This window comes from Phyllobates terribilis, unplaced genomic scaffold, assembly GCF_046119375.1.
Source record: "Phyllobates terribilis strain yellow unplaced genomic scaffold, ASM4611937v1 Scaffold_9__5_contigs__length_417890890, whole genome shotgun sequence".
NCBI lineage: Eukaryota > Metazoa > Chordata > Amphibia > Anura > Dendrobatidae > Phyllobates > Phyllobates terribilis.
In genome coordinates this window covers 210,056,917-210,084,658 of record NW_027362769.1, presented here as the reverse complement: position 1 = coordinate 210,084,658, position 27,742 = coordinate 210,056,917, and the positions used below count along the sequence as shown (strand labels likewise).

Sequence of the window (27,742 nt, the reverse complement as noted above, 5' to 3'; positions counted from 1 at the left end):
TGTCTGAAAGTTAATCCCTATCTGCAGGATAGGGGATAACTTCCCGATCCCTGGGGGTCAAATTGCAGGGATCCCCACAGATCCCAAAAGTCTGATGGAGCGGAGGTTGAGCATGCATACCTCCACTCCATTAATTCTTTAATGGGACAACCAGGGATAACTGAGCACAAAGCTCTTCCATAAGAATGAATGGAGCGGCAATGCGCATGATTGACCACTGCTCCATTCACACGGGACTCTTCAGAACCCTGGTTCTCGGGATCAGCAGAATCCCAACAGTCAGACCTCTAGAGATCAGAAAGTTATCTCAGATCCCCTAGCACTTAGACGTGAGCACCACAACCTTACAAGTGCACACTGGATCTATTGATCTACCTATCCCACAGATAAGGGATAACTTTCAAACTTGACTTGAATACCCCTTTAATAGACGGGAGTGCCTCTTCCGGGACTAACGGCAGATCATAAAATCTCTTTCTCTAGAGGATCAGGCATGTCTGGGAATTACACGGACAGCCTACTGCTTTCAGTAGGTTCAATGCAATGCTGCATTTTTCCTGTGGTGGCGCTGTGGAGAAATTTAACACTTGTTTCTAGCTCCTACTGTATTTAGTCCTAGGCATCACTATAGATAGAGGCTGCAAACAAACCTTTTCTGATCCTGCAGTCATACACCCTCTGTCTGTCGCCTAGTTGTTACTAATAGGCTTTCTGCTGGTTAGCAAGCAGTAGGTTACACATAAATGGTTTGTAGCATGTAACAATGGAGGCACATGGTCTGCATAGGAGGCACAAAACGGTGGCAGATTATTTTTTATGACGACTATTTGGAAAGTTGCTCTACTTCTTTTGTTATATGCATTTGGGGCTAAGACATTGTTATAGTCAATATTAGACTAAAGTATTTTCATGTTGGCACTTGGTTAATCCAACCCTTTTAGACTTCAGCTTTTTATGATCACATGTACTAATATGTTGGTTAATGAACACTTTCTGAAACAATTCTTTATACTCTCAACATTGTATAAATTATAACAACTTTGTAATAAATGTTTATTAGAAATTTCCTACTGGTTAGTTTCTACCTCCCCTATACATACTAAGTATCTCCATGGTAACAGACAACAAACAAACTGTGTAGTCAGACTCTGTAGTCACATTTCCTCCAATTAGTCCTCTTCTCCAAGCTAACCTACCAAATGTGAGATAATAGGAAATTAATGGGAAATAAAGTATGACACTGCAGGATTACATTACATTAAGTTTGTGTGCTCTCTGTTATCATGAAGAGGCATAATCTGCATAGGAGCCGGAAACACAAAACAATGGGAAATATTTAAAGGGAATCTGTCAGCATGAGAATGCTGTCCAACCTGTAGACACAGACACCATCTTATAGCGCATACGTGTGAAACTCTGGCCCGTGGGCTAAATCTGGCCAGCAGGATGATTAAATTTGGTCCGCGACAACCACCACCCCTATGTTAGGCTATTATTCTGTATCGAGGACTATGTGGGTCCCATCATACTGTATAGAAGGCAATGTGGTGCCCATAATACTATAAGGAGGACTATGTGGGGCCCATTATACTGTACGGAGGACTAATTGGGGCCCTTTATTCTGTATGGAGGACTATGTGGGGCCCATTATACCGTATAGAAGACTATGTGGGGCCCATTATACTGAATAGAGGACTAATTGGGGCCCATTATTCTGTATGCAGCACTATGTGGGGCCCATTATACTGTATGGAGGATTATGTGGGGCCCATTATCCTGAATAGAGGACTATGTGGGCCCATTATTCTGTATGAAGGACTATGTGGGGCCCATTATACTGTATGGAGGACTGTGTGGGGCCCATTATACTGAATAAAGGACTATTTGGGGCCCATTATACTGTATGGAGGACTATGTGTGACCCATTATACTGTATACTGACTGGCCCAGCACTTTGTCCAAGTTTTTCATTTCGGCCCACTTTGTATTTGAGTTTGACATCCCTGTTATAGGGCAAGGTGAGCTGAGCAGATTGATATATAGTTTTGTGAGAAAGATTCAGTATAATCTGTGTTTTAATCCTCTGCTCTTTCTGTGATTTTCAGTCCAGTGGGCGTTCCTATCAGTGACTGACAGCTTCCTATGTATAAGAGTGCATGCAGAGATAGCTGTCAGTCACTGATAGGACCGCCCACTGGACCAAAAACCCCAGAAAGAGCACGGGTTTAAATGATGAAAGCACAGAATATACTGAATCTTTTTTTCTCACAAAACTACATATCAACTTACTCAGCTCCCCCTACTCTATAACATGATGTCTAAAGATTAGAATTCATTTTCATGGTGACAGGTTCCCTTTAATAAAAAACTTTAGTTTTTGGTGTATTTGGACAACTAAAGAAATGGCACACATAGCCTTCATTAAAAAAAAAACATATCAATATTACTACACATAAGAAGTGTGCTCATTAGTGATGATAGAGTATGTTCTGTTAACCCTTTCGGCAAGCATGCTCGGGTGCTCGCCGAGTATTTTCAGCGTGCTCCGGTGTTATGTTTTAGTCGCGCTGTGTGAATGATTTTCAACTGTTTGACAGGTTTAATACATGTGAGGAATGCCTAAGAAACAGGCATTCCTCACATGTATTAAAGCGTCAAACAGTCGCAAATCATGCACACAGAGTGACTAAAACGTAACATCCGAGCACGCTGAAGATACTCGGGAAACACCCGAGCATGCTCGTAAATCTCGAGTAACGAGCATGCTTGCTCATCACTAGTGGTCATGTCTCTGTCTTTGAAGGTTTCATCTACCATACGTTGTGGTCATAATGGGTCTGATGGGTTAACTAGGTAATGGGCCCGTATACAGTTCCAGAACATGGGCTCTATCTTTAAGGTTTCCCCGGTGGGTCAATACACAAGTTTGTAGAAGTCTAAGTTGAAAATAAAATTTTGACCGACTGACATCTTTATTTCAGCAGCATAAAATACAATTTCACAATGTGGTGACTTTCCTTAAGGACAAGTCAAAAAATAATGTGAAAAAAAAAAAAAGGTGGAGATACAAAAATCTTCTGTGACGGCTTTACACAAATATCTTTTGTTAGCCAGAACCGGACATCAAGCCTGAGCAAGATTGGTGGAGACTTTGCCAGATGCCACCAAACCTCCCCAAAGGGTGCCAATGAAACATAACAGAACACCCCTAAAAGTGGATGGAGTAGTGTCACAATAACATACAGTACCAGGCTAAGGAGCTGAACAATACAGTGCTTTTGTTTTTAATATGGCACATATTATTTCTGTACAGTGTGACATCATCATATACGGCGGCATGTGAGCAATATGTATATATTTTATATGACGTTTATATATATGTACATATATTTTATATATATTTAGAAATCAAAATAGACAAATACATGACACAAAAAGCTTCTCAAAGGGCCACTGTTTAAAAAATGCCCACGTGGTTATAATAGATGGCGCAGAATATAATTTCAGAGTAGCTTTGAACCACTGGCTCAAGTCTCTAAAAAGGATGTATGGATGGCTCTGTGGGAAGATTCCCTTACAGTCCACGTAAAAATAAAAGAAAGGATTCATGGGGGGCCGTAAAGTAATAACATAAGGTAAAATAAAGGGGAATAAGAAAAGAAAATTACTCACCTATACTGGTTGTCCAATCGCGGGCACAACTCTAGGAATGGCATTAAAGGAGTTTTCAGTCTCCAAAAAGCAAACTGTGCTTTACTCACCATCTCACCATCTCCATTGCTGCTTCTGGTCTGACATAATGCCGACAGTGCTGCAGACAATCAGTGAGCTCAGCGGCTGTGTGTGAGTTGTAAGCAAGAGCTGCTGATTGGCTACGGTGCTGTCATCCCTTTTTAAAGGCCTGAAAGAGCAAATTGCGTCACTCTCAAAATCTTCACTCTTATATCTCCACTTTGTGATCTTATTGATGTCTGTCTCATGACAGTGACACTTTAAAAGATAAAAGTTAACAAAAACCATAGCCAAGGGTCTCTGTTTTAAATAGCATTGTCCGTGATTTAATTAATACTAAAAGCAGAAAATATGGTAGAATAACTTATACTTGGATAATACCCCTTTTTTCTAGCAATGCCATTCAGATTTAAGGGGAATCTGTCAGTAGGTTTTTGCTATGTAATTAGAGGAAAGCATGATGTAGGGATTAAAACACTGAATTCAGTGATGTGTCACTTATCAAACTGTGTGCTGTTGTTTTCTTACAATGAAGGTTTTATCACCAGGACACTATCACTGCCAGGACTGGTGATCAGGTGAGCACTGGTCCGACCACGCCTCTTTCTCTGATAAGCAGCTCACTGTCAATATACAAAGTACTCGGAAAGCTGTGGTGTGGGCGGGGCTATCTTTCTTAGCTCTGCTGCTTGCTACATTGAAAAACTTTGATTGTGTCACAACTGCTGCACCCAGTAAAGTAAGTGATACATCCCTGAAATCAGGGTCTCTTTTCCTACATTATGCTGCTCTCAGATGAGGTAGCAAAAACTTGGTGGCAGATTCCCTTTAAGTTATTTTGTTATCTTATCACATTCTCTGCTTTATGAAAAATCTTGAACACCCCTTTAATGCAAACCAAAACCCTGCTCAGGGCAATGTCCTTAGCAAATACCATTAAAAAAATATTATTTCCTACAGAAAACACTTTTTCACAAATCTTTCAGTCCACATACAAGATATGGATGGAACAAATAAATATATTTATTTTTAATAAATATACACTCTTAGACTACACTTTTTTCCCCCCAAATATATGATACAGTATTCAGCAGAGCTCAAAGATGGCAATGAAAATGCATATTCTATAAGAAATGGTGATCTCTGCTGCAATCCCATGCAAACTCCCTTTTGTTTTTTTCAAATAATAAACCTTAATGTATCATCTTTAAAGTGTAACTCCACCTTAAATATGGTTCAGGGGTAGAACATATTATAATTGAAAACGGTTTTATTGTGGTATTTGGGGAGACGTATCAATGCTGTTATAGGATGCATGAATATAGTGGGTAACAATGGTGCAAAGTGCTTCATATTCATCCAAATGCAGCAAGTGGTGTCTGAACCAGAACCAGAGTGTCTGAACCCGAGTACAAAATGGGGATTGTCTCCAACTTTTCCAAGCAGCAAGACATAGGACAGACAAATGCTCCCTTACACATTAGCTCATCATCAGGTTTTGTATCTAATGTGTATCCCTTAGTCATCCTCACATTATTTGATACTGCCATTGTGTAGGGGGTTTGCATCAATTTGTTTGCCCACCAATCTCGATCTGGCCCAATGTTTTGTAATGTTTGATGGGAAAATTTTTAAATCCTTTTAACCATAAAAAGGGAAAAAAAACATTAGTAATTTGGTGCATGGCATGTCTACTATTTTTGGCAAGTTTGCTAAAAGAGTTTTCCAGGGTCAGAATACTAACAGCATATTTTTCGATCGTTGGGGGTCCAGCTGTCGGCATCCTTGCTGAGATCGCAGCAGTGCTGCGAAAGTGCCGCAGTGTGAACACTGTCTACATTGTAGCATCTGCGTTGGGTACTGCAGAGTGGCCCCATTCCTTTTAATAGCGCAACGCTGCAATACCTATGACCATAGAGTTGGACCCCTTAAAGGGAATGTATCATCAGAAAATGACCTATTGTTTAAAACACATATACCTATATATATTTCTAGGCAGCTTACCTAACATTTTTAAAACTCTGTCGACTCTATTTTGTCCAAATAACTCAGATATCTCCGTCAGTCCTACAGACTTTAAATGGAGCAAAAGTGAACATGTTTGACCATTGCTCTATTTAAGCTTTTCTAGAATGGGCGTTGGGACCCCAATTCTAGTGATTGTGGAGGTTCCAGTGATGGAGCCCCCAATCATACATGTAGAACCTATCGTGTATCCAGGATTCTGGAAGCATCTCCTGGAAAATCAGGTTCATGTGTCTCCCCTGATGATTTCCACTGAAGCTCTGTATGCTCAGACTAGCTGCTGTGTAGGAACACAAGCTCGCCAGGACATCAGGGCATGAAGAACTTATTACCATTACAGGGGTATTCTCAAGCTTGGAAGTCATATATATATACACATACACACACACACAGACACGCACGTAAAAGTTGCCTCTCCAGATATATGATAAATATAGATTGGCAACTAGTTTTATTTTATATCACAATCTGTATTTAAAAACAATATAGAATTCCTGTATAATTTTTACTGGAATTAATATATATATTAAAAAAGCACATCTGACATGAAAACTAAATGTAAACAGTAGGTTATTTTCTGATGACACATCAATATTCTGATCTTAAAAATTCCCTTCATAAGTCTCCCCCAGTGGGTACAGTGCTGAATATAGTGTTTGTACTCCCGAAACAGCCCACAATTCTCATTAGTAGGGAATTAGTACCTCAACAGGATAAAGTCTTTTCCCCACCACCCATGAAGAGATACTGTATGGACAAATATCATATAGACACTAATAACCTATCTTGTCTACAACTCCTAGAACAAAGTGAAAAAATGCTCCAAATGTATTTATTTATGTATTCCCCTTCTACATGGGCCAAGTGGTTATCAAATATAAATGTTACCATCCCTGTAAGGGCAGGTGCAGACGGACGTATTTTCTGGCCGAGCGCGATCCAATGTTTTGTCTTGGGGCCGTGCACATGTCCAATCTCTTCTTGGGACAAGATACTCGGTATTCGGATCGCACTCTGCCATGCAAGTCAATGAGTGTGTGGAAAGTATCAGACTGCACTTGGATGACATCTGAGTGCAGTCTGATTTTCACAGCCTCATAGAATGGAGAAGAACAAGAAATGTTTTTCTCCATCTTCATCTCATCTGAGAGAATCGGATCACACTCTGATCACACTCTGATCAGAGTGTCATTTTCATAATTGACCCGATTCTCTCAGATGAGATAATATATCCTCGTCTGCACCTGCCCTTATACTCAAATTAGCAACAAGGTCGTCCTTAGTATAGAAAGCATAGCAGCTAACCTGCTTGTTGGTGGTTTCCAGGCAGCTAACCAGCTTGTTGGTGGTTTCCAGGCAGCTAACCTGTTTGTTGGTGGTTTCCAGGCAGCTAACCTGCTTGTTGGTGGTTTCCAGGCAGCTAACCTGCTTGTTGGTGGTTTCCAGGCAGCTAACCTGCTTGTTGGTGGTTTCCAGGCAGCTAAGCAGATATATTTAGGAAAAAATGATCGGAAAATAAGGCAATGAAGGCATAGTACAAAGTATAGAGCGAATGTGAATAGAAGGTGGAGTTTCACTTTAAAGTAAAATATAACCTGTAAGGGTATAACAGTATCCTGGGAGAGGCATCTTTATGTTACATATGCGTTATTATAATATATAGATTTATTTTACAGCTTTATATTTGTATCTGGCTTTATATATATATTTATTTAATTTCTATAAATATGGATTTGTATATTTACCGTATAAACAAGTATATAAATATAGATATGCCTTAACACACAAACGTACCACATATGCCAACAGATACAGAATTTAACGTTGAAGGACATAACTGCATACACCACATGGTTTAGATTTGTTGTTGTTGTTTTCAGGAGTTTCACCACATTCACAAATTGGACCACAGATACCAATATCTCCCTATAAGTTGAATATGAGAGGTCGAGTGAATGGCAGTGTCCCATAGGATTGCTGCAATCTCAACCCTAAAAGTCCTTAGATGAGTTTTTGGACCTCTGATATGTAGCTTTCTATGTCCCTTGTATCTCATGATAGATGGAATAGGAAGTCAATGGTGGTACAAGGCCTTGACACTTAGAATAATTATCAGCATTTTTCCGGGACAAGGTCAGAAGAAGCCGATTAGACCAACATTTAACAAATGCTTTGCATCGTGGATATTTACTGAGGCACATAGGCTAAATGCTGCCACTCAATCGGAAGCAGCAGAATAATTGCTTCCAATCTCATGGTTCCTTGCAAGAAAACGTTGTGCGACGTCGCTTCCATGGATCTCACGTCACCTCCAAAGATGCTGGGGATACTCTGTCACATTCTGCCCGGGACCTCAGGCTATGCCACTGCTCCACTGCCGTCCGGTGCGTATTTAACATGCGTCGCCAGTGGTTGGACTCTGGGGAGCCCGATGAATACTGACCAATCACTATCCTCCCAATGAAGTCATTGCTGCTTTTCATGTTGTGTCCATACACTGCAAAATAAAATTAAATAATGTAAAATATCACTTTTTTGACATTTTTAAAAGCCATGTGTTTTAAGGGGTAACGTTTCTCCTTGTGGAGAGTGACAAGCCAAGCCTGGCATGTCACAGTGAGGAGACTTATAAGCCATGCATGCTCCTTGAAACACCTCAAAATGCTGTTTCTGCAATTTGAGATTCTGGTTTGGCTTTTATCCTAAGTCATAATGCAAGCCTCATTAAAGAGTCGATATTGACTTTTAGGATCGCAGCTTCCAATAGGTGGCAATAGAGTTTTACTCCTCTTCCTTTCGGAAGAGACAATTTGCTTTCAGACCTCAAATTACTCATGTTTTAACACAGGAACAGTTCAGAAATCAATATCTGGTGGACTAACTATGATTTTTAATCACAGCTTTCATGCGTCTTGGCATGGTTTCCACCAGTCTTTGCTTTCCAATAGAAAACTGTTCAGTGGTCTCTTAATTTTTGCCAGAACTGTACATTCATATATTGTTAACTCATTATTTGCTTTTACTTGAAGTGTGGCCTGTACCAGGATTCAAACTCAGAACTTTTAGCAACAGGTTTCACTGCTAAGAATAGGAGAATTTTCTCTTCCTAAATATCTGAACGGAATTCTTCTTCTTTACAGGAATATTGTACTGGTAAAATGTGTATGTGTAAGGAGATGGACCAGCTGCCGTGTTCCCCTTTTAGAGATCAATGCTGCTGTGGTATAGAATGTGAATAATGTTTTGTTCCTGATATTTAATACTGCAGCCCACACCTAACGGTCACAAGATATCACTGTCTAGAATGTAGGTGAAAGGTGAGGTTTGACCAGGAAAACAGCAGGCATAGAGACAGTGTGAGAGTTAACTAAGTGTAAGGACAACCCATTGTAGGTGGGCACTTCGGGAATCTCTGTGTAGTTTCAAGGAACAGGAAGAAGTGAGTCAGTGGTGAGAAGTAGTGAGAGATGACAAGTAGCAGTCGCAGGTCAAAGGCTGCTAGGGACAATATGAGCCTAAAACCTCGCGGCAGTGGATTGCCAAAGAACCCCTGTGTGAGAGCCCCTTTGCCAGCGTTGGGACCTTGAGATGGACATGGGTCACTTGGGTACACTCAGCCTGCTAAGCTGCCGGAGAAAATGGACTCAAACTCACAGATGCGGAAGGTGATGGAATTTGAGTACACTGCTAGTGGTGGAGAATAAATCTCAGTACTAGGGAGGTTAGCAAGAGGGATGCTCTACCCATACCGAGAACAAGGACTGAAGTTGTGTCCAGTACCTGTGGGAAAGACAACAACCCATTGGGCCTTATCATTTATACCTGTTTGTAAAAACTGCCGGTTACCAAGTAAAAGTTAGATTGTTTTTACAAATTCTGGATTGATTGCTGCACTGTTTCCAGAAGAGGAATTCCTGGATTCAGAGGAGGTCTGAAGGCCAGAAGTAAGTGGAAAGCACCACATACACAGCAGCACACCGGGACGGTGTCTGTAGTGTGCCAAAGCGTGCAGAAGCAGCAGCTCGCCCACGACTACCTCGCTCAGGCACCTTACATATGTATTATGTGTACATTCATATTTTAAATATGCTTGCGTGCATCTCTCTACTATGTACGTGTGTGTGTAATGTATTAGCATGTGGATATTTTATACATGTGAGTGAGTGTGATACATCGCCTGAGACTGATTAGAAGAACTTCTGGCATTGACAGCACAAAGATTGTTGACTTCTGCTGCCAGTGTGTGTGTGTCAAAGTGATATTTTCTGAGAATGGGGGAGGCAGGTGTATTATATACCAGTGTTACAGGTTTGTATGATTAATAATTCAATTATTAAACTTAATTATTTTATTGATTAATTATAATTATTTACTACCATAAGCTAATATGTGGTTGTAAACTGGGGGGAATTCATTATTATACTAATAGGATGATGGATGATCACTGCATTAGTCCATTTAATTTTTGCCTCAGTAAGCAGAAAAGAAGGAATCGCACCTTGGAGAAAGCGTCAACTGATCGGCTCAACGCAGCTCCAGGAGAGGTCCGCCTAATCAACACAGTTACAGAGAAAGCAGGCACAGATACCGAAATGATGAAGAGGGGAGTAACTACCCAAAATATGCAGGGTATATACATTATTTCTGAGCTAAATCTAATACATACGATTGCAAGAGGGATTCAAAAGGCTTCAAAACATTCTTCAGAGATTATGTTGTCAAATAAGTGACCTATTATTGTACAATTTTACCAAATTATTACATTTCATCACTCCAAGACCACATTTCTCAGATGTTGAGTGGGAAGATTTCAAATAAGCCAAAAATCTGACACTGTATAATCACCCGTGGGTTTATGTACATAACAAACCATCCAAATATGTTAGATGAGTAACTGTACCATTTAGGAAAAGAGCTAATTCTAGATATTTGTTTGGAGAACATGCAAAGCATTAATAATCTAGAACGTCTGCTGCATGATGACGCACAGAACTCGTTCCAATCCCGTATGCATTAACCCTATTCCCTTTCTCCCTCTGAATCTATGAATTTCAGTAGTAGCGTAGTCAGGGAAATGTCTCCTTGAGATAGTCCTACAGAGAATAAATGGAGTGGTTGTCCTCATGGTCGACCTCCACACTATGCAGACAGAGCTTTTATGAGCTCCAATTTCGGGATCGGTGGGTGTCCCATCAACAACGATCGTGAAGTTATCCCCTATCTTAAGGTTGTAAATAACTTCAAAAGTTGGCACAAACCTTTAAAAGGGGGCTCAAGTTTCAGAAAACCCCTGTCCCCCAGCTGCAGTTTGTTTTAAAATAACAAACTGCGCTTTACTCACCCCTCCAGGTCCAGCTCTGAGTCTCCGCCGCTGCTTCAGGTTGTCTGCAACACGCACTTCATGTCAATAGCACTGCAGCCAATCAGTGACCTGACGGGCTCTGTCCAGGTTGACGGCAAGAGCTGCTCTGAATTGCTTAGCTCACTGATTGACTGCAGCACTGTTGACGTGAAGTCAGCACTACAGACAATAACATACAACTGGAGCAGCGGCAGAGACTTGGAACAAGACCAGGGAAGGGTGCATAAAGTAGTTAGTTTTTAAAAAAAAAATAAAAAATTAATTAACTGCAGTGAGGAAAGGGGGATTATCCGAAACTGCAGAACTCCTTTAAGTGGCTTCGGAGATAAGTGGCAGTTATTTCAGAGGCCATGGACTAACACCCGTCTTCTTCTTCTCTTTTCACACAGGTACATGCTATTCCCTGCACAATTCCTCTGCTTGCTGTATATGCCGCCATCTAATGCTCTACTCTCCTGTTTCAACTCACTGGTTGAATTCTCTGCTTGATATTTCTGCTCTATCTGTCCCATTCCACTCAATACTCACATATGTCTGTCCTTTCCCCACTGTTGATTTTATCTGATGTTTAGAGGTGCTAAACTGCAGAGCTTACAGAGTCCTGGCTCTGTCTTTGATCACCCAGCCATCTCCTGGTGTGATGACCAGCTGGTAATTTAGCCACAAGCAGCTCCCACAATGCCCCTCACTTGATGGTTTAGTGTGCCCTATATATTTAGAAGCTCTTTAAGGGGTGCACGCGTGCTGGGTTGTGCACGCGTCTTCTTGTGCAAAGTCGCTTCGGAGACCACTTACTCTCTATTACCTATGTTTCTGTTAGCGCTCACTTTACCCTCTATAGTCCTCCACTTTCTATTAATCCCTCAAATCCCTACACCTAGTAAGGAACTTTTCATCTCTCCCTCCATCCTCCCCATTCATCTCACCTCCTCCTCCGAATTATTCCTCAACATTCAATCCTGGATCTCCAAACACAGACATCCACCTCATGCTCTCTCCTGCTCCCACCTGCTAACACTTTCTCTGCTCCTCCTCGTTGCTGGAGATATCTCTCCAACTCCTGGTCCTCCTCACCATATCCCCACAGTTACTTCTACCTCCTATCCACAACCTTCCACAAACTGTCGCAACCCTTCTAACCTCATACCCATCCAACTAATACCCACTTCCTCAGTTGCACTAACAGGAGCTCTATGGAACGCTCGCTCTGTCTGCAACAAACTTTCCTACATCCACGACCTTTTCATTACTAACAAACTTTCCTTCCTCGCCATCACCAAAACCTGGCTCACCCCCTCTGACACAGCCTCCCCAGCTGCACTTTCATATGGCGGATTCTACCTTTCCCACACACCCCGCCCCAACGGCAAACATGGCAGAGGCGTAGGTTTTCTCCTGTCAGATACCTGCGCTTTCACCCAAATATCACTGCCACCCTCCGTTACACTCCCCTCTTTTGAGGTGCACTGTGTGCGTATCTATTCCCCCTCTGACCTCCAACTGGCTGTCATTTACCGACCCCCAGGGCTAGCCACCACTTTCTTAGACCACTTCACCACCTGGCTGCTTCACTTCCTTTCCACTGACATCCCCACTATCATAATGGGTGACTTCAACATCCCCATTGACACTTCCCACTCGTCTGTCTCTAAACTCCTATCCCTCACTTCCTCCTTCGGCCTTGCTCAATGGTCTTCGGCAGCTACTCATAAAGATGGCCACACACTGGACCTCATCTTCACCCGCCTCTGTTCCCTATCTAATCTCTCTAACTCACCCCTCCCTCTCCCTGACCATAACCTCCTCACATTCTCTACCCTCTCCTCTCCAGGTGCACAATCCCCACTCCACAAACTTACACACGCTCGCAGAAACCTCAAACACCTTGACCTACACTCACTCTCTGAATCCCTCCTCCCTCTCACAGACATAAATTCCTTACACAATGCAGATGTTGCTGCCGCTTCATATAACACCACAATAGCTGCAGCTCTCGACTCGGTCGCCCCTCTCACACACACCAAATCTCGCACAATCAACAGGCAACCCTGGCACACCAAACTTACTAAAGAACTGCGACGGGCCTCCAGGGTTGCGGAGCGAAGATGGAAAAGGTCTCACTCCATCGAGCACTTCATCGCATTCAAACAATCCCTCACTACTTTCAAGTCCGCCCTCACTACACCAAAACAAACCTACTTCTCATCTCTCATATTCTCCCTGTCTCACAACCCTAAACAGCTGTTTAACACTTTCAATTCTCTCCTTCGTCCCCCAGCACCTCCTCCCTCTTCTCTCATCTCAGCCGAAGACTTTGCCTCATTCTTCAAGCAGAAGATTGACACCATCAGACAAAGCTTTTGCCTAAAATCCCTACAACCCCTTCTCATATCTACTCAACCTTCCTCCTCCAAACCCCACTTTTCCACCATTACAGAAGGTCAAGTCTCCTCCTTATTCTCCAAATCACACCTGACCACCTGCGAACTTGACCCAATCCCATCCCACCTCATCCCTAACCTTACCACAGTCTTCATCCCAACCCTAACCCACCTCTTCAACCTGTCACTAACAACCGGTGTCTTCCCCTCATGTTTCAAACATGCCGCAATCACACCCATCCTCAAAATCCCTCCCTTGACGCATCCTCTCTGACTAGCTACCGCCCCATATCACTTCTCCCCTTTGCTTCAAAACTACTAGAACAACATGTCCACCTTGAACTGTCCTCCCACCTCTCCTCCTGTTCCCTCTTCGACCGCCTGCAATCTGGCTTCCGACCGCACCACTCGACTGAAACTGCCCTGACCAAAGTCACCAACGACCTACTAAACACCAAATCCAAGCGACACTACTCCATCCTCCTCCTTCTGGACCTGTCATCTGCCTTCGACACAGTGGACCATTCTGTCTTACTACAGATTCTCTCATCTCTTGGCATCACAGACTTAGCCCTATCTTGGATCTCCTCATACTTAACAGACAGGACATTCAGCGTCTCCCACTCACGCACCACCTCCTCATCTCGCCCCCTATCTGTCGGTGTCCCCCAAGGTTCAGTTCTAGGACCTCTGCTCTTCTCCTTCTACACCTTTGGCCTGGGACAGCTCATAGAGTCTCACGGCTTTCAGTATCACCTCTATGCTGATGACACACAGATCTACCTCTCTGGACCCGATATCTCCTCCCTACTAACCAAAATCCTACAATGTCTGTCCGCCATCTCATCCTTCTTCTCTGCCAGATTTCTAAAACTCAACATGGATAAAACAGAGTTCATCATCTTTCCACCCTCTCATTCATATCCCCCATCTGACCTATCCATCAACGTCAATGGCTGTTCACTCTCCCCAGTCCCACAAGCTAGCTGCCTTGGGGTAACCCTGGACTCTGATCTTTCCTTCAAACCACATATCCAAGCCCTTTCCACTTCCTGCCGACTCCAACTCAAAAATATCTCCCCGATCCGTGCATTCCTCAGCAAAGACTCTGCAAAAACACTAGTGCATGCCCTCATCATCTCCCGCCTAGACTACTGCAACCTCCTGCTCTGTGGCCTCCCTTCCAACACTCTTGCGCCCCTCCAATCTATCCTAAACTCTGCTGCTCGACTAATCCACCTGTCCCCCCGCTATTCCCCAGCCTCCCCCCTCTGTCAATCCCTTCGCTGGCTCCCCATTGCCCAGAGACTCCAGTTCAAAACCCTAACCATGGCATACAAAGCCATCCACAACCTGTCTCCTCCATACATCTGTGACCTAGTCTCCCGGTACTTACCTGCACGCAACCTCCGATCCTCACAAGATCTCCTTCTCTACTCCCCTCTTATCTCCTCTTCCCACAATGCCATACAAGATTTCTCCCGTGCATCCCCCCTACTCTGGAACTCTCTACCCCAACACAAGACTCTTGCCTACCATGGAAGCCTTCAAAAGAAACCTGAAGACCTACCTCTTCCGACAAGCCTACAACCTGCAGTAACCACCGCTCCACCACATTGCTGCATGACCTCCTCTACCCCCACCTACTGTATCCTCACCCATCCCTTGTAGACTGTGAGCCCTCGCGGGCAGGGTCCTCGCTCCTCCTGTACCAGTCGCTGACTCGTTTTGTTAAGACTATGTAAATGTGTTTGCTATGTATACCCCTATCACATGTAAAGCGCCATGGAATAAATGGCGCTATAATAATAATAATAAGTTAACAAGTCAAATTATACACATGCAAAAAAGTCCCTGACCACTCCAGCCCTGCTGCTATGGTGGACCTGGCAATCTTTTTTAGCTGTCCTATTGTAATGATGTTCCAACTAATCCTCACGTCAACACTGCAGCCAATCACTTGATAGCACATGATCACTGAGGCCACTGATAGACTGCAGAGGTCATCGTTTGGTTGGTACATCATCACTTTAGAGCAGCCAACATAGACTGGCAGATCCAGCATAGCAACAGTGGAATTACTGGGTTATCTTAACACCTTCTCACTGCAATCGTGGTGATGCAATGACCTAGTGCAACATAGTGCAATCACGCATTTATCATCTCTCTACAGGATGACCCTTTACATTAAAAAGTTAACCTTAACGGGATTGTCCAGGATTTTTACACTGATGGCCTATTCTTAGGATAATTCATCAGTATCTGACTGTGGGGGTGTGACACCTGGCTCCCTCGCCAATCAGGGGCAGCTGGAAGTTCTCAGTTGTGGAGCCTCACAGCTCCGTCAACTGTATAGTGGCCGGGTGCTGCACATGCGCCTCATATTCGAATCAATAGGGGGCGGATGTGCAGTACCCAGTCGCGGCCACTATAAAGTTGATGGAGCTCCACAACTGAGCACTTTCACCCACTGCCCGCATTGGGAACAGCTTATCAGCAGGAGGTGCCGGGTGTCGCATCCCCACTGATCAGATATCGAGGACCTATCCTAAGGATAGGCCATAAAGGTTAAAGTCCTGGACAACCTCTTTAGCTAAAAATACAAGTATGACTGTAATTTGAATTCAACAGAGTGTATGAACCAGACATAAAATGATTCTTGTCTAGTAATATTAAATTCTATAGTAAATATCTAGAAAATATTAGTAAATATTCATTTTCTTTTTTTAGTCTGATCCATTTGCTTTGGTTTGCAAGTCATATTATTAGGCTGGTAAAGTCATTCATAGCATTTTTTGTATAGTACTTTAGTATTTTCATCGTCTGTAGCGCATTGAATCTAAGTGATCTAAATGTAAATGCTTTTTATAATCCTGAAGAACAAGGGAGGTTACAAAAATCAGAAACCAACAAGAACTTTGCTGCCCTCAACAGGATTAATGATTAACATTCAATATAAGAAATAAAACCCAGAACTATTACACAATATAATGAATTATAAAAGCACATTAGAAAAAAAATCCCGAACTTATACATTTCTGAAATTCTATCAGGATTTATTTTTTTCATTATTATTAAAAATTACTAAAACTATTGTATGACAATGCTTTAAAATTGATATTAACTTCTTGAAAGGAAAGGTACGATTTGTAGACAGATCACAGCTGTAACTGTTAGGCAGCTGCACCGGTTATATGTACCGGTGGTCCTATGTAAAACTACATATAACAAGTTGTGATGTAACGATAAGTTGTGCCAAATGAAAAACTCAACTCTCACCAAAAAGTTATCACCTATCTGACATTGATAATGCTGGTCTCTTAATGGGTCGCTATAAAATGATGAACTTGTCCTATTATGGCTGAAAACGAGATGGAGTGCAACTTTCCATTCTATTAGTGTCATTGCACTCCAATGCCTCTTGGAAGAGACGTGGAGGTCAGAGGGCCTCCTGAAAACAATGTTCCCTTTATTAGGAAGTGGGTTTCCCATTGTGTTTGCCTATGCAGTGAATGCAAGGGTTGCCAAAATCAGGAAGCGTATACCCATGCGTGGGTGTGAAAAGGTGCATGGGAATACACCTCCCTAGAAAAGACACTGGATTTGAGTTTATGTTATGCTATCATTCAGTGGTGTTGAGAAGTCTGGCCCAATCCAGCCCTTGTTCATTTTTATAAGAGTCAGCCTGTCAGCATTTTCAGTTGACAGGCAGATGCGCTTATCAGTTATAATTCCACCATTAAAAACCCGCTCTGATAAAACGCTAGCGGCAGGGCAGGCCAGGACCTCCAAGGCGTAGAGAGCCAGTTCATTCCACATATCCAGCTTCGATACCCAATAATTATAAGGCACAGAGGAATCACGAAGGACGTTGGTACGGTCGGCAAGGTACTCCCTTAGCATCTTCCCAAACTTTTCACTCCTTGTGAGAGTACCCCACGCCTCAGGGCCTGTGCAATGGGAGGGGCTTAGAAAATTCTCCCAGAACTTTGACAGTGTTCCCCTGCCTCAGCTGGATTGGAGTTGTGTCTCTCTTGCCTGTACTCCTTGGTTGTCCAAAGAACAGTGACCTCTGCCGCCAGCATTTTCAGATGGGAATTTTTTTAATAGTTCCGCAACAAGGGCCTTCTGGTACTGCCCGATTTTTGTAGACCTGTCCACCTCAGGAATAAGAGATAGAAAGTTCTCCTTGTAGCGTGGGTCTAGAAATGTCACCAACCAGTAATTACTGTCACCCAAAATTTTGAGAACGCGAGGGTCATGGCAAAGGCAGCGTAACATAAACTCATCCATGCGTGCCAGACTGCTAACGGGCAAGACTTCCATGTCCTCACCAAGAGGACGACTGACCATGCTCTCCTCCTCGTCCTCGTCCTCTCTGTCCTCAGGCCATCCACGCTGAACAGACGGTAAGACAGTTGTGCAGGTAGTACCGTCTATAGTGCATGAAACTAGCTCCTATTCTTCCTCCTCCTCCTCTTCCTCATTGTCACCCAATCCACGTTGGGATGAGATGAGGCTGGGCTGTGAGTAATCACCCTGCATGGCTCTTTGCTCCATCTCATCATGCTCCGCCTGCAATGCATCCTCTTTGATTGTGATCAGAGAGCGTTTCAGAACACAGAGAAGCGGGATGATGACGCTAATTATGGCGTCATCGCAGCTCATCATCTTGGTGGAGTCCTCAAAGTTTTAGAGGATGGTACATAAGTCTGACATCCATGTCCACTCCTGAGGTCCTATATGTGGAGTCTGAACTGAATACTGACGGCCTTGTTTGATTCTGGTACTCAACAACTGCCCTCTTCTGCTCACAAATCCTTCCCAACATCTGCAGTGTAGAGTTCCAACGCGTGGGGACATCACACACCAGTCTGTGAGCCGCAAGCTGCAAACGCTGCTGAAACACGGCAAGGGCGGCGGAAGCTGTAGGTGACTTTCTAAAATGGGCACACAGGCGGCATACTTTAACAAGCAGATCCGGCAGCTCCTGGTAGGATTTGAGAAATCGCTGAACCACGAGGTTAAGCACATGGGCCAGGCATGGTATGTGTGTGAGCTCGCCTCGCCACAGAGCCGCCACCAGGTTCCGGCCATTGTCACACACGACCATGCCTGGCTGTAGGTTCAGCGGTGTGAGCCACAGATCTGCCTGCTCTTTAAGAACTGTCCACAACTCTTCAGCATTGTGCGGTTTGTCACCTAAGCATATTAGCTTCAATACAGCCTGCTGCCGCTTGGCCGAAGCAGTGCTGCAGTGCTTCCAGCTTGTGACTGATGTGGTCATTTCGGAGATGGAGGCTGAAGAGGAGGAGGAGGCTGAGGAGGATGAGGTACAGGAGCTGTAGACTGTGGGGGCAACCTTGATTGACCTAGGGCCAGCAATCCTTGGCGTCGGGAAGACGTGTTCCATCCCAAGGTCCAACTGGGTCCCGGCTTCCACTATGTTACCCAGTGTGCCGTCAGCGAGATGTACCGTCCCTGCCCACAAGCACTTGTCCACGTGTCCGTGATTAGGTAGACTTTCCTGGTAACTGCGTTGTTGAGGGTATGGCTAATGTTTTGGGACACGTGCTTGTGTAATGCGGAGGCGGCACACCAGAAGAAATAGTGGCGGCTGGGGACCGAGTACCGAGAGACAGCCGCCACCATCAGGCTGCGGAAAGCTTCCGTCTCCACGAGCCTAAAAGGCAACATTTCAAGCGCAAGCAATTGTGAAATGTGGGAATTTAGTAGTGTGGCCTGTGGGGCGTTGGCTGCGCATTTGCGCTTGTGTTCCAAGTACTGGGGTATGGACACCTGAACGCTGTGCTGGGACAAGGACGTGTACGTGCTTCCTGATGCAGCTACTTGAGAGTGTGAAACGACAGGTGCAGGGCAGGAGGCATGTTCGCATGCACCATGGACAGGGGATTGGCTTGCATGCACAACAGAGGAAGAAGCAGTGGTGCCACCCGCAGACACTGTTCCTAGACCCTGGGGTTCGGCCCACAAAGTCGGGTGCTTTGCTGCCATGTGCCTGATCATACTGGTGGTGGTCAGGCTTGTAGTTTTGCCACCCCTGCTGATGCTGGCCTGGCAGGTGGTGCAAATGGCCTTTTTGGGGTTATCGACAGAGTCTTTAGAAAACAACCAGACTCGGGAATACCTAACAGTTGTACTGGCAACTTCCTTTGTGTTGGTGTTACTGGGAACGGTTGCCTGCCTTGTGTCTGCGGCCACCACACTGCTTCTTCCTGCCTGTTGGGGTGCTCTGCCTCCCTCCGCTTGTGAGCTCCTGTCCTCGCTCTGCATGTCCTCCTGCCAGGTTGGGTCAGTTACTACATCATCCACCACCTCGTCTTCCACATCCGCACCCTGGTCCTCCTCCTGACTTTCTGGCAATTGTGTCTCATCGTCCACCTCTTGTGACACTTTCCCACCGTCGCCTTCGTGTGACCGTGGCTGCTCAAATATTTGGGCATCGCTACATGCAATCTCCTCTTGCCCCACTTCAAGTAGACCGGGCGAGAGGCCCAAATCTATAAATGGAAAAGTGAACAGCTCTTCGGAGTGTCCAAGTGTGGGATCAGTTGTCTCCGGGCACTCGGCATGGTGGGAGGAAGGAGAATCAGGGTGAGGAATATGCAGTCCAGACTCACGGCTACTGAGACTTGACAGTGTGGAAACACAGGGTGGTGGTGGTGGTGGTGGCAAAGTGACTGGAAGCATTATCCGCTATCCAACCAACAACCTTTTGACACTGCTCTGGGTTCAATAGTGGTGTGCTGCGGTCCCCTAGGAATTGGGACAGGAAGGTCGGGCAAGAAGATGTGGGTGTTTGTTGTGGCACAATTTCAGCTTGCTCACGGCCTCGGCCTCTGCATGCACGATCACCATCTCCATCACGTCCAGTTCCCCGTCCCTTGCCACGCGCCTTGCCCATTTTAAATGGAGGACAATATTTTCCATGCTCACTATAAATGGCTGAATTTGGAGCAAAGTTATATGTAATCCGTGTGATGGAGAAAGCACAGTTTTAAATACCTGGCCTGTAACTATTTTGAACAGCAAACTGGTGTCAAAAACGTTGCTGACACACTGAAAAAAATTAGAATGGAGGCCAGAAATGGCAGAATTTTCAGAAAACGTATATGTGTTCCGAGTGAGAGACAAACCACAGTTTTAAATACCTGGCCTGTAGGTAACTATTGTGAACAGCAAACCGGTGTCAAAAACTTTGCTGACACACTGAAAAAAATTTGAATGGAGGCCAGAAATGGCAGTATTTTCAGCGCAATTATATATTGATCCGTGTGACCGACAAACCAGAGTTTTAAATACCTGGCGTGTAGGTAACTATTTTGAACAGCAAACCGGTGTCAAAAACTTTGCTGACACACTGAAAAAATTTTGAATGGAGGCCAGAAATGGCAGTATTTTCAGCGCAATTATATGTGATCCGTGTGATGGACAAACCACAGTTTTAAATAGCTGGATTTTTAGCGCTGTAATATGGAAAGGACCTGGCTGTATTCTGCAGTGCCAACAAGCAAATGGCGCAGAAAAAGGTTGTTCTCTGGATTGCTTTTTAAGCAAATAATGAGGATTAAGATCCAAAAAAAATTATTCCTGGCCCCTGAGACCTGGGCCTTTGTATAGAAATATCTAACAGCAGCAGAAGGCAGAATTGGAATGGAGCCTCTTGTGCTATATGCTCTGCAGTCTGCTATATACACTGCCTGCCTGCCTATATACACTGCCTGCCTGATATCTCTGCAGACGGATTAGTCCTCAGAAGGACTGTTTGTTAAGATGGATATGTGTAATGTACTGGTTTTCTCCCTACACTACCTAATACACAATCAAATCTCTCCCTAGCTCAGCAGCACCTCTCCCTACACTGCCTGATTGCGGAGTAGACTGACGAGCACAGCTATATAGACCTGATGACGATGTGCAGCCAGCCAATCACTGTAATGCCACAACCATCATGGCTGCGGCATTACAGTGAGTGGCAGGCAATCCCTGCATGTTGATTGGTGCTCTAAAGAGTGACAAACATGTAGGGACGGGACCCGAGCATCCGCCCGAGCATCTCGCAAGTACTCGGAGAGCTCCCAGCATCTCGGGTACTGAGATGCTCGGGCAAGTACCGAGTACTTGCGAGTATGCTTGCTCATCACTAGTCATTTCCCTTCTGGAAGGTTAACCTATGCCCCACTCACAAGTCTTTTCCAGCCTCTAACAGGCTTTCCTCCAGGATTGCTCTGTATTTAACTACATCCATCTTCCCATCAACTCTGACCAGCTTCCCTGTCTCTGGTGAAGAAAAGCACCTCTACAGCATTATGCTGCCACCACCATGTTTGACGGTGAGGTTGGTGTTTTCAGAGTGATGTATAGTGTCTTACATTTAGCACGAAAAGTTCTACCTTGGTCTCATTTGACCAAAGCACCTTCTTCCACATTCTGTGTTTCCAACTTGGCTTTTTGCAAACTGCAATTGGGACCTCTTATGGATTGCTTTCAAAATTGGCTTTCTTCTTGCCTCTTCTATAAAGTCCACATTTGTGGAGTATACGACTAATAGTTGTCCTGTGGATAGATTCTCCCACCTGAGCTGTGGATCTCTGCAGTTCCTCCAGAGTGAACATGGGCCTCTTGGCTGCTTCTCTAATTAGTGCTTTCGTTAGATGCCAGGTGATGTGGATGGCCATGTCTTGGTATGTTTGCAGTTGTGCCATACTCCTTCCATTTTTGGATGATGGATTGAGCAGTGCTCCATGAGATATTCAGAGCTTGGTCTATTTTTTTTAGAACTTAACCCTGCTATACAATTCTACACAACCTTATCCCTGACCTGTCTGTTGTGTTCCTTGGTTTTCATGATGCTGTTTGATCCCTAATGATCTCAAACAAACTTCAGCGGTGGCGTTCACAGATCAGCTGTAGTTATACTGAGAATAAATGACACCCAGATGGACTCAATTTATGTGACTTCTGGAGGCAATTGGTCACTCAAGATTTTATTTAGGGGTTTCTGACTACAGGTCACAATTTTCAAATTGAAATTTACATTTTTTTTTAAATATTTAGAAAAACATTTATCATTTCCTTTACACTTCACAAATACTATTTATATTACATAAAATCCCAATAAAATAAATTTAAGTTTGTGTGTGTAACATGAAAAATATGTGGAAAACTTCATGGGGTACGAATACTTTTGTAAGACACTGTACATGTAAAATTGCTCATGGATTTCATAGTTTCATAGCATAGAGCAGATCTGGGGCAGGGGTGGACATACCCTTGGGGCAGTATGTGCCGCTGCACAGGGGCCTAAGAGGTAAGGGGGCCACTTTTACCTCCAGCATTTGTCACGCACATAAAGAGGTGCATTGTAAATAGCTAGTGGACTACAGGGGGCCATAATATACTGTTCATGCAAAGGGGCCCTATTCGGACCCTCCCCTCTACTTATCAAGGGTAACGTAGCTCCATATAAACATAATAACACTGCTACACTCACAGTCAGACGCACAGTGTGTGCATGGCAGGCCAATCTGTCACTTTGCATTACAAGCTCTTAAGAGCCTATGTAATTGAATTATGAAGTGCCCCAGCAGATGAGTAATCTGGGGGGGATACACAAGCTGATATTTTACCTCATCTGTAAATTAAAACACGGAGCAATTATTCATGTAAAGCCTCAGAATTTCCATGCCAGACATTTGTCCTTGGTTTGTAAGAGCCAGGAGCATTTCAAAGAAACACAATAGAAGCCAGAAATTAATATTTTTGATTCATTTTGTGGAGAGCGTCCAATGACAACCCTCATGGGCAGCTGGCAGAATTTGGGAGAACAATTGTCGCCAACACTGAAATGGCTTTGATTGTTGCTTGTAATATTGAACAATATATAAATTAAGGGCAGAGCGGATAACCTTAGTCTGTTGCTCAGCTATCTGCATCACAGAAGATGTCATTGAGCGTTGACGATGATCAAGTCTTAGTTTATCGTATGACTGGCAGTTTCCTCCTCGCAGTAGGTCTACTCCATTGTGCCAAATGTAACTGCTATTTTCCTTAGAAATGTATGCAGGGCCATTTACGGAGCTGTCAATGGGGGAAGAACATTTGAAAGTCCCGGCGATCCTTTATGTATGTATTGATCATCTTTATTTTTGTCACAAAAAGTTTTGATTTTGAAAACAGTTAAAGTACGCAAATATGTGGGGGATGAGCAGTGAATATGGGAAAATCATTATGCTTGAATCATGAAAATAAATATATGTATCACAGAATACATAAGAAAATGGAGGCAGAACTGTTATAAAGTAAGATTAGAAATAAAGTGCCTTTTTATTGGCTCATAATGGCAAAGTTTCAGTCCAAATGAAGACCTTCCTTGAGAAAGGTCCTCATGTGCATCGAGACGTCACCATTATGGGCCATTAAAAAGTCACTTTATTTCTAACCTTACTTTATTGGAGTGCTGCCTCAATTTTTTTTGTATATACTTGGAGGATTGGGCTTGGCACCCTACAATTTTTTGCTGATGGTGCACCTACTTTCCATCTTATGACAAAATAGAGTTATAATAATTGAGTTATGACCTGGAAAAGGGTTGCCCAGAGGAAGACTGCTCCAAGGGTAGGGAAGAGCATTAAGGCTTGAAGAACCCAAATAAAGGAGTCAAAGAAGTGCAAATACCTGGTGGGATGTCAATGTAGTCAACCCAGGGCCATCAAGTTTTCAGGAATGGGTCTATAGTCTCAATCTAGTGGGCATGAATCTTTTCAGATGTCAAAGTCTGATTTATTCTAGATTTCATCATGTCCATACAGCAAAGAGGGGACTTCCATTGGAAAGCAACATGTGTATACATATAGTATGCTGAGAAAGCTTGAAGAGAGAAGCACATAGGATTATCAGAGAGTATGAGAACAAATGGGAATATCATAAATGGAACAAAGACCTGGATGTTAAGCTGTAACATTTGAGACCAGAAAGCTAAGACCTTAGGACACTATCACTACATGTACAAGTGAGTGCCAAGATCCATGAAAGCAAAGTAGTGAAGACCCTGGGTAAAAGTGATGGATCCTAATGAGAACCAGATAGGTTCGATGCAATATCATGATGGAGTATTCAGTAAATGTAACTATTCTCACTTTTTTGTCTCCCAGATATATCTACAAATGATAGTGGGTGCGGAAATAACTCACAGAAGTGATGGTGCTGCTGCATAATTTCCTAGATTATAAAATGGAAATCCTTTAGGCTGTTTTTAGAATCGTATCTTTGGCTATGTATTGCGTGTTTTGGCTAATGCCGCATTCAGACATCCATGTGACGTGGACCGAGCACGGACTGTGATGCATGGATTCTTCGCAAATCTCATGACCCAAACTAGACAGTCTCACAGGACAGTCTATCCTGCAGATAGGTCTTTAATATCCTTGTAGTGGACAACTGTGGCGCCCCTGAGGGTTCAGTCGCCACAGAGGTACTGCACCTCACTCAGAGGTGTGGTGTCTCCTTCTCTCAGGTAAGGAGGGAGTGCTGCCCGGAACCCCAAACACCTGCATCCAACACTACACTACTCCAGGTCGGCAGGAGGGGCAAGACGCAATGTATGTTTCTGCTGAGCCCAGACCCTGGCTGGAGTGGGAGGAACCCAAAGGTAGGGGGAACCAGTAGTGGGTGTGGGTGGAGGAAGTAGTTAGGGGGAGCACTTTGGTAGGAGTGTAAAATAGGGAAGCCATCTTAGGGTGGCAGAACAGTTCAGCAGATGAGTAGTGAGGAGAGCAGTTCAGAAGAACAGCTCAGGACAGTTCAGAAGAACAGTCCGGGGGCAGAGTCTCATTAGGAGCTCTGCTCCACAAGTAGGGCCAAGTCTGGAGGCCCAGGAGGGGAGCAGGGAGAAGGCTCCGTTCTGTCAAAAGGGATCCTAGGGGGTACGGCGAGTGCAGGACGGCACCCGTACGCCCCGAATCTGTCAGAAGACAGAGTGATCGTAAGCCGCATTCTAATCCCCAGGAGGGTCAAGCAGGTCCGGGATCCGACGTACAGGAAGGACTTCAGAGCACCCGAGCAGGATTGAGAGTGGGCAGTGCAGGGCAGGAGGAAGAAAGACCCAGTGTGAAGTCGGTCTAGAGAGGAACACGAGAAAGTGGGGTTCTGTCAGGCATTCCTAAATCCCCTGAGGAAGAGCTGAACCCCTGCCTGGTGAACGCAGCGCGACGTGGGAGGCTGTAAGCTGACAGTGCACCCTGTCGAACTAAAGAACTGTGAGTAAAGACACGGATGACTGCACTGCACCGCCTCTGTCCAATTATTTCGTCCGTGCCATCATTCCCTCCCTGCACTACAACTCCCAGCGCAACCACCATTTACCTACACTGCCCTGGAGCTAGCTCTACCTGTGGAGAGCCACACCATCCCTGCTGCCGTAACACCAGCTCCAGAGGACCCTCTAGCCGCAATCCACGGGTGGCGTCACGAACACTTAAATCCCCTATAACTATTCCCCTTTTGGGTGACCTCCCTGGACCACGGACCGGGCCAGCTACTGTGATATACCCCGGCAGCCAGAGGCCCGGCTGCCGAGTACCCCACGGCCCTGGGGGCGCGTCACAACCCTTTGTAAGGACCGCTTTGGCTGCACCACTAGTTAATATCGGCAATTATTTAACTGCAATATCTGTCACACAGGGAAACCCCTCTTACAAACCTCCGTGGATAGGAATCACTATAACATCAGTTTCGTAAAGTGCTGGGGAATTTGAAGAAAAAAGATTTTCCTGTAGCTGAAATACTATTAACCAGAAAATCAGTGAGTCCCCCATAGATAACTGACCTGTCACTGCACCGCTCGCCTCCTGATAAGGTGGGTGCACGTACTCACTATATATAGTTACTAGTTTCATCACTCAGCTCCACTTATGTCTCTCCGCACAATGTGACCAGTGCTGAGACCTCTGTATAATGAAGCCGTGATAGATACCATGCTGTGAAGCCTTCTCTGGAGGTGGATACCTTCTTACACATTAATATGGCTTGAGATAAATGGGATGTGACGGTTAACTGCGACATATCTGTCCATGGCTTGAGTGTATAGGATTTCCTATAATTACCCCATTTAGAACCCATTTCAATGGTATCCTCCATCTAAATAAAACTGTGAACCAAAGCGAGCATCTATTTTATGCCATGTTCACACAATTTGTTTTTTTGCCACAATTTTCCAATAATACGGTAAATATGGAGAATTTGCTGCATTTTTGGAAAATTGTTGCAATTGGGAACACATTGTGTGACCACAGCCCTATAGACATGTAGCTTTCCTAACAATAATAAGTATAAAGTGTGTCAATATTATTCAATATATTTTTGGAAGTATATTTATGAATTGGATAAGTTGGGACAACTTGAAAGACATTTATGTCTAAGTGGAGTTGAGGATGAGGATCGCACATTGTGGGCTGGTTACAGGGCATTTTTCATCTCCACAACTCACCTTTTTGTCCCTTTTCTAGGCATTCTGACCTGTGGTTCTCACACACTTTGTATGGGACCCTTTTTGGCCATCATTTTACAGTTGACTCCAAGTCATGTATACCAATTGCACACGTTTTATTCAATTGCAGGAAGAGGGTTAAAAGTATTGTACATTTTTGAATCATTTTATGTGATGTTCCAACTATTTAAAAAGGGGTTTGGGTACATTACTTAACACTAGCTCAGGACATACAATGAGGTCAGGGCCAAGAGGAGACTTTGGTAATAGGACATCTAGACTCAGGCAAGTTGCGAGACCAAAAAAGTGTGCACAATTTATATACTACTTGCTGCCATGTAACTATTTTACAGTTTGCAAAAAAAAAAAAATCCCTAATCTGGCAAGATCACAGGCTACTCTCATAGTTGAACACAATTTACATTGTGGTCAATAATGGTAAAGTCACACACAACTTGTGGATTTTTGGTGACAACGACAACAGTATCACTGTTGCATTTTTGGAGCTCGGCAATGGAACCACATTGACATACATTAGATATGATGGTATCTAATCTCAGACTTTTAATAACTGTTTGCACTTTGTCTCTTGCTAATAATAATCTAGTTATTTACCTTGATAATGGGGTAGAAGTATTTTTGGAGCAGTTTCTAATTTAAAAGGGGTTCTCCATTTTGGACAAACTCAACTTATTAAAAGGGTCCCTTGAAAATAAGCTGGTAAAAATCTGTTCT

The 27,742-nt window shown here is 43.9% G+C and overlaps 1 protein-coding gene across 6 annotated transcripts in view; it reads right to left on the bottom strand.

Moving 5' to 3' along the window:
- Nucleotides 1-2,941: 2,941 nt before the first annotated feature.
- Nucleotides 2,942-27,742, bottom strand: part of SYT17 (synaptotagmin 17) — a 99,764-nt gene continuing 74,963 nt past the window's right edge. For all 6 annotated transcript variants that reach the window (XM_073647644.1, XM_073647649.1, XM_073647643.1 and 3 more), the window contains one exon: nt 2,942-8,254. In XM_073647644.1, the coding sequence (XP_073503745.1) occupies nt 8,058-8,254 (197 nt within the window). In that variant the 3' untranslated portion in view covers nt 2,942-8,057. The remainder of the gene's footprint in view (nt 8,255-27,742) is intronic.